This window comes from Ciconia boyciana, chromosome 3 (assembly GCF_034638445.1).
Source record: "Ciconia boyciana chromosome 3, ASM3463844v1, whole genome shotgun sequence".
Lineage (NCBI taxonomy): Eukaryota > Metazoa > Chordata > Aves > Ciconiiformes > Ciconiidae > Ciconia > Ciconia boyciana.
In genome coordinates this window covers 28,809,664-28,825,523 of record NC_132936.1, presented here as the reverse complement: position 1 = coordinate 28,825,523, position 15,860 = coordinate 28,809,664, and the positions used below count along the sequence as shown (strand labels likewise).

At 35.2% G+C, this 15,860-nt stretch overlaps 1 protein-coding gene across 2 annotated transcripts in view; it reads right to left on the bottom strand.

Annotated features, from left to right (window-relative positions):
- PRIM2 (DNA primase subunit 2) overlaps positions 1-15,860 on the bottom strand; it is a 136,340-nt gene that overhangs the window by 725 nt on the left and 119,755 nt on the right. For both annotated transcript variants that reach the window (XM_072855233.1, XM_072855232.1), the window contains exon 13: positions 6,056-6,124. In XM_072855233.1, the coding sequence (XP_072711334.1) occupies positions 6,056-6,124 (69 nt within the window). The remainder of the gene's footprint in view (positions 1-6,055; positions 6,125-15,860) is intronic.

Sequence of the window (15,860 nt, the reverse complement as noted above, 5' to 3'; positions counted from 1 at the left end):
AGTTTGTAAATACTATCCCAGTAAATAGTATGACACAGGTTCACTTTCATCACAAAATTTCTTCCTTCATGTTAGAAATAAAACAACTGCTTTGGCATATTCAAAAAATATTTCACACTGTCTTTGCTGTAGTAAAGAAAAAAACCTCCCCAAAACTTATAAAACAATGTAAGTAAAATGGCATACCTTTACAGATGTAGGACAATTGAACTTACACCTTAAAACAGCATTTCCCTACCCAAAAGAGGGACTGAGACAAGTCTACAGCAAATGGCAGTAGAGAATACTACTAAAAGTTGTAACAACTGCACAATATAAATCTAGATCTCTGAGTGTGAATGGAAACGGGCAGCTTCACCTCTTTCCCTGTTTTCTCCAGTAGCCACAAATGCAATATTTACAAGGCAGCAGGCTAAGGCAGAAGCCCAATAGATCAAGCCCCCTTATCTCTGCTCCATCAGTGCCAACATCAGCATCCTGGAACTAGATGCACAACCAATACCAAAGAACATTTACTCTTCAGTGGAAAAGAATACAGAAAACTAGCATAAGGTGCAATGTATTTTTCTATCTCCTTTCTACTTAGCAGGCGCATTCTTTCAGCTCCATAATTATTTGGTAAAATGAACATTCAATTGATGCTCATCAAATATTCCAAATCAACAAATCTTTCAGTTTTAAAAGCAAGCTATTCTGACATATTCACCACAAATCTCAGTTATAACCTTTGTATCTCTTTTCAGGGGTTCAGAAGTTGGAAATGCTTAGTTCAAAAGGTGCATCCACGTCATATTCAGGCAATCTGCACCTTTTATCTGCCCGTCAATTCATGCGAATACTAAGAACATTTTGAGAAAAATATTGCTTTAAAATAATGTTGGAAAATTTCCCAAACCTGGGATACAATAAAGGAAGACTAAGAGCCACCTACTGGTAATTTTCTGCTCCCACTATCTTCCCTTTGTCCCAGAGGGGTGGGGCCAATTCAAGCATAACAGGCAACTTTGCACACATGCAGCGTCTCATGAAGACACGTACTGTAGCTGATTTAATATGCCAAAAAACATCAATTTAAATTTCAGCCACTTGTGAAAAACCATAAAGCAGAGAATCGTGCGTTTTAAATGGAACCCTGATTCAATGCGTTACCACTGACCAACTTAGCTCCATCAGAAAATGACTATGTGTGTAACAAAGTCTAATTCAGACTCGAAGGTGACATTAGCAACTGTAGTAAGTGACCTTGCTTGAAAAATCTAAAAAACAAGTGACAGGCCCAGAACACTAATTTGTCACTCAAAAGGCACAAAGCAAAAAAACCAAACCTGAAGCCACCACAGAATTTCATTTCAGTCTTATCTGGAGGAGTTTCATGCAGCCAGCTTTCATCCATGCACCAAGTTCCATTATGTGGGAACTAAATTACTTCTTTACACCAAAAAGGCTTAAAAAGAAGCGATAGTGAAAAGCTGGCTTTCCTAGAAGAAGCTCGTAATGAGTTCTATTTTTTTTAATCTTAAAATCTCAGTTTTCTTCAGACCAATTTAAGATTCACTTTGTAACTCTTAATTTTGTTCTAAAATCTTCTCTCCCCAACAAATTGGAATAAGCTGTAGAAGTAGCTCATTGTATGAATGGAGCATGTTTTCAGAGGTGATTGACAGTATCTGGCTAAAAGCTATTTACAGGTTGTTAGTTAAAATTGTCGTATGACTCCATGTACCCTATTTTAATTAAAATAATTCTGCCCATTCATTTTATCGTCTTTTTTTGAGAGCCTGAAGAGAGAAAGGTGAAGTTTTGTTCATCATCATCATCATCTTCATTTGTGACATGGTGATACATAAACAATTCTGTTCTGTGTAATTTCCAAGAAGGTTCTCTGAGTAAAAATATTCTGCTTTAGCTGGAAATACACAAGAAATTTGACCACAAAAATGGAGGTGAAGCATACACACATTTCCTGGCTTTTTTATGTTAGACTGCTCATGTTACTTTATGTAAGTTTTACAGTGCTTTTAGGTAATACAGATAAAAGCACATCAATTTTAAAAGCTGCATCATTAACTTAGCTGTGAGTTACCTGAAACTTACTACCAGAAATAGAGAAACTAGATTTCTCTAACAGCTTTATCCTTTCAGACCTGTAAATCCATCTGGAATCCACTATGCCCAAAGAAAAATGTATTTTCTGTGCAGTCAAAAATTTAAGCTTATAGCATGTATTGATCCGAGTGAAAAGACCTGTCACTTCGGACAGAACTCTTTATTCCATCTAGTAGATGATACTAACACAAGACTTTTTTTGGATTCAACACATTTTGCACATACTGGCCTTCATACAATTTCTAGTTTTGTATTTCTGCTACAGCAAATATTGTTTTGAAAAACCTGAAGCAATCATTTTGTAGCTATAGTATCTTTGAGTTTTAACCAAGAACTTTTAAAATGACAGCTGATAATGCTATCGATGATCTTACAGAAAAACCACGTGGAGCAATCATGGTGCTACAGTAAATGGTATCAATTAACCACATCCCCTTTTTTTAAAAAAAAAAAAAAAAAAAGTCCAGTGTTCTTGTGATTTGATCACAGAGAACTAAGAACAATGGGTTTTGCATATGTTTTAAAATAAACCATTCAAAAGTGATTCTTCTGTACCAGAAAGTTTGCTATGTGTCAGATTTCATTTACTCCTTAAAAATACACAAGGGTTGTAAAATATCAATACACAACAATAAAATGTTTAGAGATAAATATTAATATACAAATATCAGCTGCTACAGCTGTAACTGCAACAAGTAACTAATACAGCAATATTCATGCAAACAACATTAACATCATTAGTTGCTTTGGAATACAACTTACTAACATGGGCATTAGCCAGTTAGGCTTTCTTATTTATTCATAATGCTCGGGCTCTTAAAACAGTAGATTTATACAGTGGATTTATACACTATCAGATTTCAAAGCACTAATTATTTCTACAGGCAAGCTGTCACAAGAACATTTATTTAACCTACTAGTAGTTCATAGCTGATATCAATCTCTTTTACTTGACTGCATATATGTAGCCAAGATCTCCAAACTGTTGGTCTGGAAATATTTTTATCTATTTTGAGTTGCCATCCAATTCTATCAACTAAAGTAAAATAAAATCTTGACACTATTGTGACCGTGAAAGGCATTCCTCATTACTGTGACCATTTACTTTGGGTTATGGTTACACTGCTTACATTTTCAGGGTGTGTCATTTCCACTTTACACAAATTGCTTTGTGTCCTCAGTTTAGTACAAAATAAAAGCTTATCTAAAAGGGATAATCAACATGAAATAGCTTATTATTAACTCAAGTACAAATATTAGAACTTCAAACCGTTATGGTGCTTTCCATATGGCTTAAAATCCAAATTTGACCATCAAGAAAGATACTTTAGTATTTTGCAAGTGTTTGACTGAATGCTTACTCTAGTTACCATATAACCAAAGTTTATGCTTGATTCTTATTAAAATATGATAATGTTTGAAAATATCTACCCTACAGGCCATTCAGTCATACTTCTATCAAGTCAAAGGCCTTATTTTCTTCACATATATAGGACAGCTTGTCTCGATCAAATTACGGTTTTATTATTTAGAAAATAACTTTCCCAAAAAAGAGTATACCCTGATATCCCAGAACTTGAAAAATATGGTAAAACCATTCATGCACTATAGGTAGCGCTTTCCTTTCCCACACTTATTGAAAGACTTAACAGATTGAATACATGTACATTTCCTTAACACATTAGTTCCTGCCTGAAGACAATGCGCTGGACCACACAAACGATGTTTACTTTTGTTCTATGGTTGTGAGATAGTGAAACGAAGTTCAGGAGAGGTGTAGCATTAAAGTTAATAAGCCCAGTTTACACGGAATATGCAGAGAAGCAGCTTTTAGGTAACCTGTGCTATTTGAACCAGCAGCACTGAAGTGCAACCCCCCCCTCCCCCCCCCCCCCGCAAAAAAAATAGTTCTAAACATTCTCACTCTAGTCCAGATGGATCTATTAGCATGGTCTTAGTGCCAAGCACTAGACTACTGAAGCCAACAGCAAAGCTGCTGCCAGCATGAGTATAAGATGCAGTAGAAACTTGAGAGGATGATAGGGAGGAAATGCAAAGAGAGTCCTTAAGTAGACATAGTGTGCAATTGACCCTGTAAACTTAGAAAAACATCATAATCTTAAACAAGTCTCCACTACAAAGTCATTCATAGTAGACATAACCCACATACAGACTGTAACTTTCAAGAATTATAGGTAACACTATCAGCTCTGCCCAACATATATGAAGTACCCTCTTGGTAAAATTTTTACATAATTGAAGCTGAAATTCTCCATGTAAGCCAGTCCATTATTTCTACAAAAATTTTACTTAAGATTGTTCACCTATTTGAAGAAACAGTAACAATCAATGTTATGCTGATTGATTCTTCAGAAATGTCCTTCACTGAAAAGCTCTGCTAGTGATATACAGGAAAGCAAGAGTTTGGTTGTCTGATTAGGCTTCACCGGCTTCAGAGACATATCTTTTGACCACCCCATGAAAAAAAACCATATTGCTAAAGCATATAGCTGTAGGACAGAAAAATCATTCCAAGCAGGCTCGTAACAAGTTTAGCAGCTTAATTCTCTAAAGAAATTGCCCTCATAAGCATATTTCATTCAAACTACAGAAAGTGCCTTTCTGTGCATTCTGCTTTCTCTCACTGAAGAAAGACACTTATCAACAGCAAAGCAGAAAGATGACTCCTAGTGCAAGCAGCAAAGACAGATATTTGTATTACGAAAAGACTGAAACAAACAATGCCTTTCTGGAATTTGCCACAGAAGACTGGAAAGACAGCTTTCCTAAAACACAACACATCTTCAGCGCTTTGCTGATTTATCCTCTGGTGAATGTTGACCTTGGGGTCTATAGACATCTTGGCAAAATATTATTTCTACTGACTTAGTCTTACATAGGGTATGCGCTATCTAAATTTCAAATTATATATAATTTTGAATTTCCTGTTTTATTATTTTCTAAGACTGTAAGACAAAGTGTTCCTCTCAAATTACAGTTGCCAAAACAACACTGGATACAGGTTCAGGGTATACCTTTACCATACATTCACACATAGGATTGCTGGAAATTTAGGGAGACAAACACTTCCATTTAAATCAAATGTGAAAACCAGTGAGAACAAAAAAGTCAATGGTAAATGTCTCTGGGCGTGTCATCTAATCCTCATCCGTATCTTTAGCAAGGCTGTTCCATATTCTTATGTTTGAAAGCGATGTTTCAATTTTTTGAGTTGTGGAGAGAACAAACATATGAGATGGGCTGCGCTCCACTGTTTTTTCTTGACAACAAAGAACCTAGAACCAATGTGAAAACTGGTTCTTTCAATCAAGGAATCACATAGGAGATGGACTGCAGCCATTCGCTATCTGACAATTTTGTGGAGGATCTTACTTTAATATGTTAAAGAAGCTTACAATTAAGCAAACGGGAAAGCTCTGAGAATGTTTATCTTGATTTAAAAACCAATCATACCTGACCAAAGACATGAAAAAATATCAAGTGAAAATTAACAATATTAACTATGTAAATGCTGGAAGATTAGAGTTTTAGTTAAACTTGTTAGACCCATTTTGTTTATTTTTTTAAGATATATCTCAAAATACCAAACTTGCATAATGGGTTAAAAAACACAATTGGTTTAAAAATGGATATTGAAAAAGTTAAATGGCTTGAAATAGACAAAATTCCACAATATTGACATTTTCAGGAAGAAAGCATAACCTTTTAATATATCTTGTAATGTTCAGGGTATTAATAAAATCAATATATAAATGCAGAAAATTACAAAAGAATATTTGAAATTATTGAAATGAAAACTAACAAGGCAAGACAGCTAATGATGGATGTGAAAACTGCAAATAGTCTCTGGACTTCATGCATGATTTCCAAGGCCTTCCTCAAGACAAAGATGGTGATTATATTATAACAAAAATTAGTAGCTACTTACATCATGCGTCAACTCAAAGTACTTCTGACAGGCCAGCTGGTAATGCATGCCCTTCACCAATTCCAAGATCTATACAGAGGGAGAAAAACGTAATGGATTCAGAAGTAACACACGTACTTCTTGCTGATACTTACCATGACAAGGTATTTCGCAACAGCCTTGTATAATAGCTCATGGAAATTTGCAGCATATGACATCTTTGACATGTGTGTATCCTACTAATAACTGACAACATTTAGACATACTATAGTTCTTTAAAAATACCCTGGCTACATTAAAAACAAGATAAACCACAGGAAGATACGCCTGGTCCTTAAAATGTTATTTCAATACTCTTAACTTCAAGAATAACTTGAATCTATATTTTGGTAATATAATTGTGACAGTTATTGTCAAACTATCATATTACAACATCTCTTCCATAATTGCAGACATAAATCTAGTAATTCAAGTAGTTGAAGCATGAAGCAATCAAGGACACGATTTGTATTTTTATTTTCCACATTACCAGTTCATGCAGATGCAGAATAAAATACTACTGTGCTCCCATCAGGAAAATTTGATGCAAATCCTTTAGACAAGTATCTGTGAGAGGGGAATGCTTTTACCTTCAATCAGATTTGTCCTTTTTGAAATGAAGTTATTTCTAGTCAAGCTCAGCAGAATGTGAGTGAATAGCCTGTTTTGAACACCTATTAGGAAAATCACGCCATCTTTTGTAAATATAATTTGCTTCCCAATTCTACTTCAGGTAATCTCTTCTGTGCTGCATAAAGTCCCATTCTTATCACCAGAATGCAATGTCAGTTGAAATTTTTTAAAGTTTCATCACCTCCTCCTTTCTTTATATAATCAAAATGTATGCCCTCTCTGCTTATCAAACAGAGAAAATTGCTGGAATTAAGAGATAGCCTCAGTGGAAGGAAAAAAGTTTTCAAGAAATGTTAATTTCAAGCCCCTTTCCCAAGGCTGACCTTTATGTCAAACACAGCAATCCACTCCAGCTTAAATCCCTGATGTACTCATTATTGGATGCTGCCTTGTATTTATTGACAGATGTATAAATAAACTACATTTGCTGAATGGATAAAAACAGCAACACACTGCCAAGAAAGTACTTAGCCACATTGTTTCTCTGTAATAGCCCAACTGATTACATTTCTATCCCTCTTGCCACCTCCTGTTAAATCTTCTGTAAAAGATCAAGGCCAAGGCCAACTAGGCAATGAAATCTGAAATCAAGCACTATCTGTGTACATATATTTTTTTTTTTTACCTCCTGCCTCCTTTGAAATTGACTGAAAAAATTAGTGTCACATTAAGTAGTTAAGGACTGAAGAAAACTCACCTATTCTAAACACTTCAATTACATATTGCCTTATGTTTTCCTGTTTGTTCCTTACAATAAAATCTATGCCATGGAAAAGAGCTATCTCTATTTTTAAGTAAATGCTAACCACATTTTATGTATGTACTTTTTTAAAAAGTATTTTTCACATAATTTGGAGTAATGATCAGAACACCTATATGTTGGTTAGCTGAAAGAGACATTCATAATGTTCTATAGCATTCAGATTTTTCTAACCTCAATTTTCCAGCTGAAATAAGTCAACTAATTTAATCTAGTTCATAAATACTTTAGGTTTTATCAAAATTATTATTCTTTTAATCAAGATTACACCTAATATAAATTATATAAATAAACAGTTCTCTAAATTCAGGTGTAAATATATTTTAAGTCTCAGAACCTTAAGTGAGCAAACAAAAACTTAAGTATGGACAAATTCTGAGTATAAACCCCAAAAGTTTAAAAGCATCAAGGTTCTCTTGTAATTTAACAGAACTTTTTGAAAAAGCTGATCAGTTAAAAGGCTAGTAGTCATTCTGCAGTTTATTTAACTTTTGAATCGCAGACCACAGTTATAGCTGCTTTTTGTATCAATGATGCCATTATCCAACTATCCTGAAAAGCGGAAAAGACAAGAATTATCAAAGCTAGCTTTTGATTTACTAACTCATAATGATTCACAGGATGTGAGATCAAGCTGCTGTTGTTGTCTTTGACAGTTCAGTGGAAAAATGGTAACTTCAAGTGACATATCAGAAGAGGGATCACTGACTGACACAGTCACAGATGATGACAGAATAAAGGGACACTTACAAATAAATTCCAGTTTTATAAGAGAGATTATTCTGAGCAAACTATTCTGAAACCATGCCCATTTAAGACCTTGACCCATCCTTGGGAAAATCTTGACCCACCTGTAAGGTCGAGGACTTCACTGAATCAACACTGCTGACATATGAAAGCTGTAATGGTCATGTTATCAGAGCTGGCCTTGAGGGATTTTAAATTCTTAAAGAGCAACCATGTTATTTTGCAGCAGCTTGATCTTTATTGCCCAGCTACACTGCAGTTTCACCAAGGCACTACTGTGCCACTCCCTGTAGACTCCTTCTCAGACCTCTCAGAGGCTGCTGTTAGGTCACCACACAGATTTTTCTACTGTACTACTATGAAGACATGGAGAACAGCTGTTAGAAGAACCTCTACCAGCATTCTCCAGTGAAGTTTGGTAACTAGGTCTTCACGGCACTTCTTTTCCCCAACATTGATAGAGTGCTCCATAGAACAGAATGCCCACCAGAACAGACCAGAGACTTTCATCCAGTTTGTTAAATTTATTAATGTGCATGATTGCACTGGTAGTTATCATCTTACTCCTGCTCCTTTACCCTCTCCACCACATCACCTCCCCAACTTTGACTGGTCAGCCAATTTCAGCCAAATTTGACAGGTAGAGATGACAAAGCTATACAATTCCTACACGTTGATTACAAGTTGTGGTTGGGTAGAAAAGCTGGACCAATGTTTGTGGCTCATTCAGGGAAAAGCATTTATAACTCAGCTCCTACCCATTCTGAAGAGGCAGCCAGAAGGCAGCCAAACTAGCACATATGTAACTTTGAACTGGCCACATCATGGGGGACCGGATTCACCTTCTGCATATATGATGGAGTTGAGGAATAAGGGCCACATTAAACATATCCAAAGAAGAGCAGGTTTAGTAGATTAACTGGCTTTAATAGGGAACAAGTTGCTAAGAGAAGAGACAAAAAAAGTTTTAAAATTGCAATAGAATGGAGTTCAGCTAGAAAGAAGTCCTCTGTGTGAGAGAAACTAACAATCCTCTATTTAAACAAAACAGGATTATAATTCATCATAAATATTATCTTTCCTACTACATTTGTGCACATAATGAAAGCAAACTTGCAGCTGTTTTTCACTAGTGTTACCCAGAAATAGACCTCCACTCAAAACTACCTTAATTCACAGCAGCAATCTTTTGCCTCTACATATATTAAGATATTTACACTAAATTGCTTTATTTGCAAGTAAAGGTACATACTCAGGGACTCTTTGTTAGTTCTTATGTGCCTTTTCTTTCGTTGCCATCTGCAACTTGCTTTTCTGATGTTGCTTTACTGACTACTAATGAAGTTAAGATGATGTTTGGCAGCTGTATGCAGCCACCTGCTTCATAGATCCTCAGCATTCAAAGCTAAGACATTGCATAGCAAGATAGTTTGGGCTCTGTAATTATCCATTGTTATTTTCACTTACTCAAAGTTAGTTTGTTTTATTTGAAAATTGCAGAATTAACTTATATTTTTAAAAGTAAAATCTTTCTACTATAGATTCAGTTAAGTATGACTCATTTCTAACTTTCTTTTTATTTCAAAGGTGACTGAAGGTATCATTGGCTGCAACTGCTGGAGTGTAACTGAACACATCCCAGTTTTCTTCTGTTTCAAGTCAGTTTGTGACCACCTCAGCATTAAGTCCTGCACCAGGAGTCCCCAGTGCTCTTTGCTTCCTGGTCAGCACAGGCATCTGTCCATTTTGTTGCTTTTGGATATTCCCTTTATATTTTAAACTGTTTTTGACGGTTTCATGTTTATCATGTATACATGTATAGTACAATTTTCTCAGATTTAAGCTCTGTTTTCCTTCAGGGACTCACTTACAGGCTAGAAAATCATTGTTACAGCTTTGCCAGAGCTCCTGTTCCTTTTATACTCTTTGACTTGTCTTTCGTTGTGAAGAGTACCTGATCACACAGTGTTCAGCATTGCACATGGTAATACTTAGGGCCCCATAACAGATCAATTTCTCCCCTGCAATTTGCATCACAACTCTCAAACTACAAAACCTAATTGTATACTAGCACGCTTTATAAAGGTATAAAAGAAAGAGGCAGTCATGATCCAGAAGAAGGTATTTTATTAATGCCTCTTAAAAATACCTGTATTTTTTCCTCCATTTTTAATGTAGGTTTTCTAGCCTGAAGTTCTGACTTTATGTATGTCAGTAAGGAACTCATTAAATACTTAACAAAAGAGTAAGTGAATGTCTGAATGAAAAGAATATGTCAATATGTGCCCATATTTACTGCAGCAACCCCTGGGCAGCTTATTAAATGAAGACAGATGTTAATTTAAACTGAGTTAATAATTTTAAAAGGAAACAGCTCTAATGCTAGTTGGTTTTGTCTGCTTTGGTTGTGGGCTATTTTTCAAAGTTTTATCCAGTCATCTGCTGAAAGTCAATGGTGTGAACATCAAACACAAGAAGAGTTAATGCACCTGAGTATTCCATTTCTCTGATTTCACATAGTTTTAAATAATGCTATAAAAATGTACATTTTATGATTAGAAATTTTTTGGCTATTTTTCAGTGACATATTTTCATTTAACTGACAAATCCTTCATGAGTTTACAGCCACTTGTTTTAAAAGACAGTCATGCCTGGTTTTAGATATGAGAGAGAACCCACATTCCTCTATTGCAATGCTGAGTCAAAGCCTGGACTGTTATCAAGTATGAAAGCAAGCATCTGAAATACTTAAAAATATAAAAAAGAAAAGTTACAAAATAAAATTAAGTATTTGCTTCATGTACATTTTAAGTTTGCAATATAACAGTTTCAAGAACAATAAGCTGAAACATTTTTATTTCATATGTTTGTTCTTTGTTTTCCTGTTTTCTCATCCTGAGCTATGTGTTTATCCCTTTGACTTTTTTTGTGTGCTTCTTTTTTCCTTTTTTCTCTTCTAAATAAAAATTTCATGAGTAGTTTAATACACCATAAATTGAAGCTGCTGAAGTGTGAAGACACAGCCCCTAATTCTGTCCACCCATTCCTGCCATCTGAAAATGAACCTCATTCCTCCTCACCCTCCCCAGGTAAGCCTATAGTTGGATAATTTCTTTAATCTATTTTGCCATGTAGTCATAAGGCCAGCATGAGGAAAGGAACGTAAACTCAACAGGCAGGGACAAACAGAGTAGAACTGCCTTCCACACCAGCAGGGCCCATTTAGGCTAATTAACTGCTCATGGAACTAAAGTCTAAGATTTGACTAATGAACTTAAATACTTCTAAATTGGACACACTGAAATGAATGTCATTCATCTCTTTAACGACTGTAAAAAAAATACGCATTTTAACTCTACTTTTCATATTATTTGTTCTAAAAGGCACATATGACTGAGCACTGGCACAGGTTGCCCAGAGAAGTTGTGGAGTCTGCATCGTCAGAGACAGTCAAAACCTGTCTGGACATGGTCCTGGACACCCGGCTCTAGATGACACTTCTTGAGCAGGGGGATTGGACAAGAGGCACCTTCCAACCTCAACCATACTGTGATTCAAAACAGTCTCACTAGCACCTGCCTGTACATTTTTATTACATCCTCTTGGTGGTTAGAATATCAAATCCAACCTTTAAGAAATGTATTTTCTAGTTCAACCATCTACCTTATGTACTTTCAGCTGTGTTCTATGTATAATAAAATCTGTGCACATACTCTAAAAGTCTTATGTATTCTTACAGGGTTTTTATTACCAAACAGGTTAGCTGTGCTTCTCACCGTGTTTCTGCATGTCTTGCATTCTCTCAAGTTTTCTTTTCCTATGCTGTTTTTTTGTTTTACTGTGACAAGCCCATTCACCAGTCACTAGTCAACACTTACACTGTTTTTCTTACCAGTACTTAAATCAGATTTTTGAACAGTCCACTCTTTTTTAATCACATACAGCCTTTTTAACATTATAATCTCACCTGACAATAGCCAGATATAACTTATTTCTAATACTTTTTTCCACTTATCAGCAATAAACTGAAGACTGGGAAAATTTAGTAGTCTGAAATACTGTAACTCAAATTTTTAAAATAATTAGTTTTAAGCCATGTCATGTTAAGATGTCATGCCATCTTAAGATGTTAAGCCACATCATGTTAATACTCTACAGTATTCTACCCATTAATGGTATCAGTAATACTAACACCACAGCACCAAATAAACACACACTAAAAAAAGTCACTGGGGTTGATCAAGAGACATTGTATTAGATTGATCAGAATAGGCGGGAATTTCAATATCAGAAAAGAAGGCTTAGTATTGGCTGGTTAAATTTGTAATTGTATTCATTCAGCTTATATGCAAAAGTAATCCCAGTGAAATCAATAAGCATGTTCATGCTTGAAAAATAAACCAAATACAAGACAATTAAGCAAGGCACACATTTTATCTGAGAAACCATAGAAGTGTAGTGTCAAAATATAGGTTCTAGAGAAAGTATAATCTCAGATAAAATGGGGAAGATATACTCCTAATACACAACTATTATTCTCAAAATAATGGAAAGGCTGAATGCAGTCCCCTATAGATAAATGTTCCCCACCTATAGAAAACACATGGAAACTTTCAGCACACAAATCTACACCAGAGTGCCACAAAGATTTATCTTCACTATGAAGTTTCCTTGAATAATCTCACTTTTGAGACTTTTACATTGTCCATTTTGAAAAATTTAATCATTTTAAAGCATTTACAGGTTTTGATGTCGTAAAGACAAAAACAATATGAGAGATTTTGGACAGTGAACAAGGGGTCTCAGCCACCAGTTGAGAAATCTGAATGATGTACAATTTCTGGATTCAAGGTCTAATGCTTCTAAAAAATTCTTGTCAGCAAATGTGTATGGGTACCCTGTTTTATGATTTGAGTTTTAACTAGTTAATTTGTGGTGGGATTCTTTCCCCAGTAAAAGCTCACAAAATCTGTGTTCTAAGAAAAAATTTAATTTTATGAAAAGAGTTAAATTAATAAATATGAAGTGCCATATGATATCTTCATCAATTAAATATTTATTATAGCCACAAGTCAAAAAAGACAAGACTTAAAATTGGAATTGATAAAAGAAATTTTAAGGAACTTTGATGTACCAAATTTCACTGTAATAATAAAATGGGTATCACATAAGGTTTGTCTATCATTAATATCAATTGTTCTTGTATTTTTTTCTGTTTTATATATTTCCACAATAAATACTGACTTAATAAAAGATCTCTTACTTACTCACTTAATAGAAGATCTCTTACTTAAACAGTACTTGCTCTTATTTAATCAGAACTTACAAAAGCACTACCATAAAGATGACTGATGTTAGGGCAAAATTCTTTAGCTCAAGGGAAAATATTTTTACAGCTAGCAATGATCTAAAACTTTTCTAATATTAGATCATCAGAAGGAAGAGTGTAGGTTGTTTTTTTTTTCCCCACTGTGGTGGGTTGGGGGGGGTGCTGGTTTGCGAGGTTTTTGCTTGGTGTTTTGGTTTGGGGTTTTGTTTTTTTTTTTTTTCATTCATGGAAACATATAGCCATCAGAGGCCCAGGCACAGATTGGCTTACTTATTTCCATCTCTGTGAAGACTCTCCAATCCCCCAAACACTAAATTTGTTAGAGAACATTGGCCAAAGTTCAATGACTCAATCAAAACCTTTAATTTAATCCAATTATGGAAATAAGCAGGTTTTAAAATTAAGAGAACAATTGTACTAGAAAGAACATTCTTTCTTCTGAAATTATCTACTGTCCATTTACATAAGCATTTTTCCCTAAAGAAAAAGTGGTAATTGGAGCAAAAGCAAAAAGGATGAGTCTAGACCCTCTATTTCTCCCAATTGTAGAACCAGAAATTTTTACTACCTTTGGCTATTGAGATAGAATTGAATTGGGAAAAAGATAATTTCTCCAAGAAAAGTTTCAGAAACAAATAACAGATATTTTGAAATAACTCTAATTCAAAGGCTATCATATCTATTTTTCTATGATTCTATATGTAGGCAACACATTACAGTGCATTTAGTACAGCACCACAACAGATGTATTCATCTTAACATATGCTTTAATCTTCATATTTTTCAAATTGATTAGCTATTGTCAAACCTGGTTTCATAAAGATTTTACCTGATTAGCTGTATACTAAAGACAGAAATGAAATGTGATCCAAAATATACTATAAATTCAAATGCTATACAATCATGCACTCGCACATTAGATGCTACGCTAACTGTATTACTTCTCCAAGAAGCATTTTTAAAACAAACAAAAAAAGCTACTATCACAAATAAAGAAATAGCCTAACCTAAGGAAAATGTGAAACAAATACAAGTTAAATAATTCAGTTTGGAATAAATATCAGGATTAATTCTTTCTGCTTCAGGCTGTAAAATAACTAGGCAAGATCTGGAAGTCATCTGCTATATTACCTCCGGAAGATGACTTCAGCAGACACAATCTCAGATAAGATACAGGCTCAGAAAATCTGGCCTGGGATAGCAGGCTGGATCTAGATACTTCACAGCAAGCAGATTCACATATTCAAATGTTTTGATCACTTTTTTCACTACTGACTACTACAAAATGACTGCAATGAAAGCAGTCCAACGTTCAGACTCATTACTGAAGTCATGTGAGTTCTGGCAGTATTTGCTCTGCACCATGATCCCAAGGTCCAGCTTTCCTTTTTCACACCTAGCCCATGCACAGAGAGCCCTTTGGAAAAGCCCTGTGAGGATGCAGTTTGTTTCCACCACAGACCAGCCAAATGCTTTATCTGTATGAAAAAAACTCAGGAAATTCCTGGTCTTACAAACCTAAAAGGAAAAGGTGTACTCTGTATCTCAAGAGTATGAAGGACAGCCCTAGAAACAGAAAATGGAGAACAGCACTGGAAAGCCAAACTTCTTGGGTAAAACTGCAACCATATGGGCTGGACAGTAGCCCACATTCTGGCTCATGTAATAGCCATGAGGAACAAGCTTCATAAACAAGGGCCTTGTTTATGGGCTTGAAGGGAAGATATGTGAGTATTCTAAAACAACAGATTAAAATCCCAGTGGGGAACCAATTCATGACTATGTAACTAAATACAAAATAAATGTTTGGAAAACTATGCATCATTCACATAAAAATGGACAGGTCTGACAAATTAAAAATTTTGAGCACAGAAGGCCAGTACTTGAGAAGCTAAAGAAAAGCTCCACATTCTTCAAATCCAAGAAATACCCCAAAATAAGCAAGATAAAAACACTGAGAAAGATTGAAAATAACATTAATAGATGTATTCTGACAGTGTCAGATTGAAGTATACAATTTTGCTGTTGAAAAAAACCCAAGCCCTTGACCAGAGAAGAATGCAGTCTACCACAGAGAACCAACTACCATCTACACTGGAAATCAGAGAGTCTCAAGGACAACTGAAGCACTTGATCAAAGTCCTAAGAATAAATTGCAGGAACAGGCAAAGGCCTCAGGTTCTGAATGGACAGTCAGGGAAAGCCCTGCAACCAGAACTGAAATCAAGGTGGAGCACAGGTGATTTGGAAGAATCCATAGAAACAGACGGCATAAACACCAAACACAGCAAGGGAAACACATCCAAACCAATGGGTTG